The sequence below is a fragment of the Saccostrea cucullata genome, unplaced genomic scaffold, assembly GCF_032062105.1.
Source record: "Saccostrea cucullata isolate Sc308-1 unplaced genomic scaffold, CSIRO_AGI_Scuc_v1 ctg13995, whole genome shotgun sequence".
Classification (NCBI taxonomy): Eukaryota; Metazoa; Mollusca; class Bivalvia; order Ostreida; family Ostreidae; genus Saccostrea; species Saccostrea cuccullata.
The window spans coordinates 2,999-5,456 of NW_026920085.1; the positions used below are offsets into that span (position 1 = coordinate 2,999).

Consider the following 2,458-nt stretch of genomic DNA (forward strand, 5'->3'; position numbering starts at 1 on the left):
TTTAAATCAATTTAAGTATCAGTCTCTTAATCATTTTCTAGCACAGGATCAATAAATTGTCATTCTGGTCTGTTATCTCCAGGTTGAAATAACCTTCATTCAGGGTAACCGAGTGACAGACAAGGAAGGTAAGAAAAAAACAAAAATATATCTTTAATTTTTAATGTTTAAATTACATACATGCATCAATTACTAGCATTTTAGCCAATCTGTCAATTTTTGGGGTGGAAAGTTGTTTCACATCTTTCATTTTTCTTGTCTACAAAGGTACAACTATCACTCGTAAAATGGCAACAGCGTCAGATCTATTCTCTGGAGCACAAGACGTTAAACGATGTCAACTTTGCCCTGGAAAAACTAGAAAATCCACAGCAGAAACTGTGTGTAACACTTGTCAGGTCAATCTCTGTAAGGAATGTGTAGGTCACCATATGATCTCCGATCCAAATTTAAGACATGATGTTGTTACTTTTGAGTTCAAAAAATCTGAAATCATCCCACCACTGTGTTGTATCCATCAAGAACAAATAAGTGACCTGTTTTGTGAAGAATGTGACTCTTTACTTTGTTTGAAATGCCTTGCATCTGGATCACATGAAAAGCACACTGTCTTACAAATTTCTAAAATTTATAGCTCAACAAAAGCTCTCATAAAAAAAGACTTAGATGAACTTGAAGCAGACATTGCGCCTGTGTATGAATCAATTGTGTCTGGAATCGAAGCAACGTCATTAAGTATAATCGAAAAACATGATGAAAGACGGAAAACTATGCATGACCTCAGTAAAACATGTCACACAATTATAGACAAGGTCTTTGAAAAGTATCAGCGTGATTCAATAAGAAATGAAAGAAAGGATACCGACTCAATACAGAATTTAAAATTATATTTTCAGAAGAAACAATCCTTAATTCGGTCAGCAATAGATAAAAATCGCTCGATCCTTTCTTCAAATGATCTATCCCAACTTGTTAGATACACTTCCAAAAATGAAGAATTTCGAAATATTCCTTCCAGATTTGAATTAACCGTGTCTTCATTTAATCCTAGAGAACTTACAGAGCAAGGTCTGTGTCAAATAATTGGAGAGATTCCGGACACAAAGAAAACTTTAATTAATGGAGAGGTCTTAAAATCTAACCAATCATTTGTCTTAAAGAGTATACATACATGTGAAAATACGTCTTTGTCACTTGAAGTTGGAAGTAAATGTACTGATGATAGATTTCCAAGAGCTCAGGTAGCTTGTATTCCTGACACTAATCAATTCTTTGTTAGTGATAACAGTGGTATAGTTAAACACATGAACTCCGAAGGTAAACTGCTTAAGGAGATCACCACCACAACAAGATCCGCACCAGCTGATTTGACCGTAACCAGAGAGGGACATTTGGTGTACATTGACGGGGATGATAGAAGTATCAATATTGTCAAGGGCGACAAGACGGAATGCCTTATAAGGGAAAAAGACTGGATACCTGGTGCCATATGCTGTACCTCCACTGATGACTTTCTGGTACAATTGAGATCCGAATACAGAGTGGAAATGCCAACAAAAAGAAAAATTACTCGTTTTTCTGGCTCTACTGTTAAGCAGGAAATACAATTAAATACCAAAAACAAAAAAATATTAACATCTCATCTGGCGTTCATTCATGAAAATAAAAACCTTGACATCATCTTGAGCGATATGCATACAGAATCGGTAAGAGTGTTAAGCAGTGAAGGACAGTTAAGGTTCACGTATGATGGAAACCCTCTTTTAATGCATTCAAAGAAATATGGAAAATTTATTCCTCGTGATGTTACCACAGACAGAAAGGGTCATATTTTAATTGCCGATAGTGGTGCCAATATCATACATATAATTGATCAGGATGGACAATTCCTTCTATGTATAGACAACTGTGGATTACAAAAACCATATGGTCTTAGTATAGACAAAAATAACATTTTGTTTGTTGCTGAACTGAAAACAAAAGCTATCAAACAAATTAAGTTTATGTTGAAATAGACTCAAATCATCTTTCCGTCGTACGAAGGTTTATACTTCAAGACAAAAACCTAATTATCGAGGATCCAAGAGCTTGTTAATGCATTCTTATGTGACAGTTTCTAAATTGATTCACCTTTAAATCTTTTTTTTCATGAAAAAGGATATACAGTGTTTTTCAACAGGAAGAAATATAAGACATACTGACCAGGTTTTTACAATAAATTTTTGTACAGTATCTAATTTTAACTTTAATTTTAAATTTTGATATAGAACAAAAAAAAATGTTTCTTGGTGTGTGCTTTTTTAAATATGGCTTTCATCACACCAAAATGAACAGAGAAAAGCAGCTTTAAATACAAGTTGAACATAATTAAAAGAATGACACTAAGAAAAATTCCCCTTATTTTACCTTTCCGAATAGTGGAGATTAAAAAGGATTAGTCAGACACTATTCATGAAGG

At 33.8% G+C, this 2,458-nt stretch overlaps 1 protein-coding gene across 1 annotated transcript; it reads left to right on the forward strand.

The window, feature by feature from the left end:
- Positions 1-287: 287 nt before the first annotated feature.
- Positions 288-2,015, forward strand: LOC134243101 (uncharacterized). Its single transcript, XM_062725318.1, has one exon. The coding sequence runs from the start codon at positions 288-290 to the stop codon at positions 2,013-2,015; it is 1,728 nt and encodes a 575-aa protein (XP_062581302.1).
- Positions 2,016-2,458: the final 443 nt, after the last annotated feature.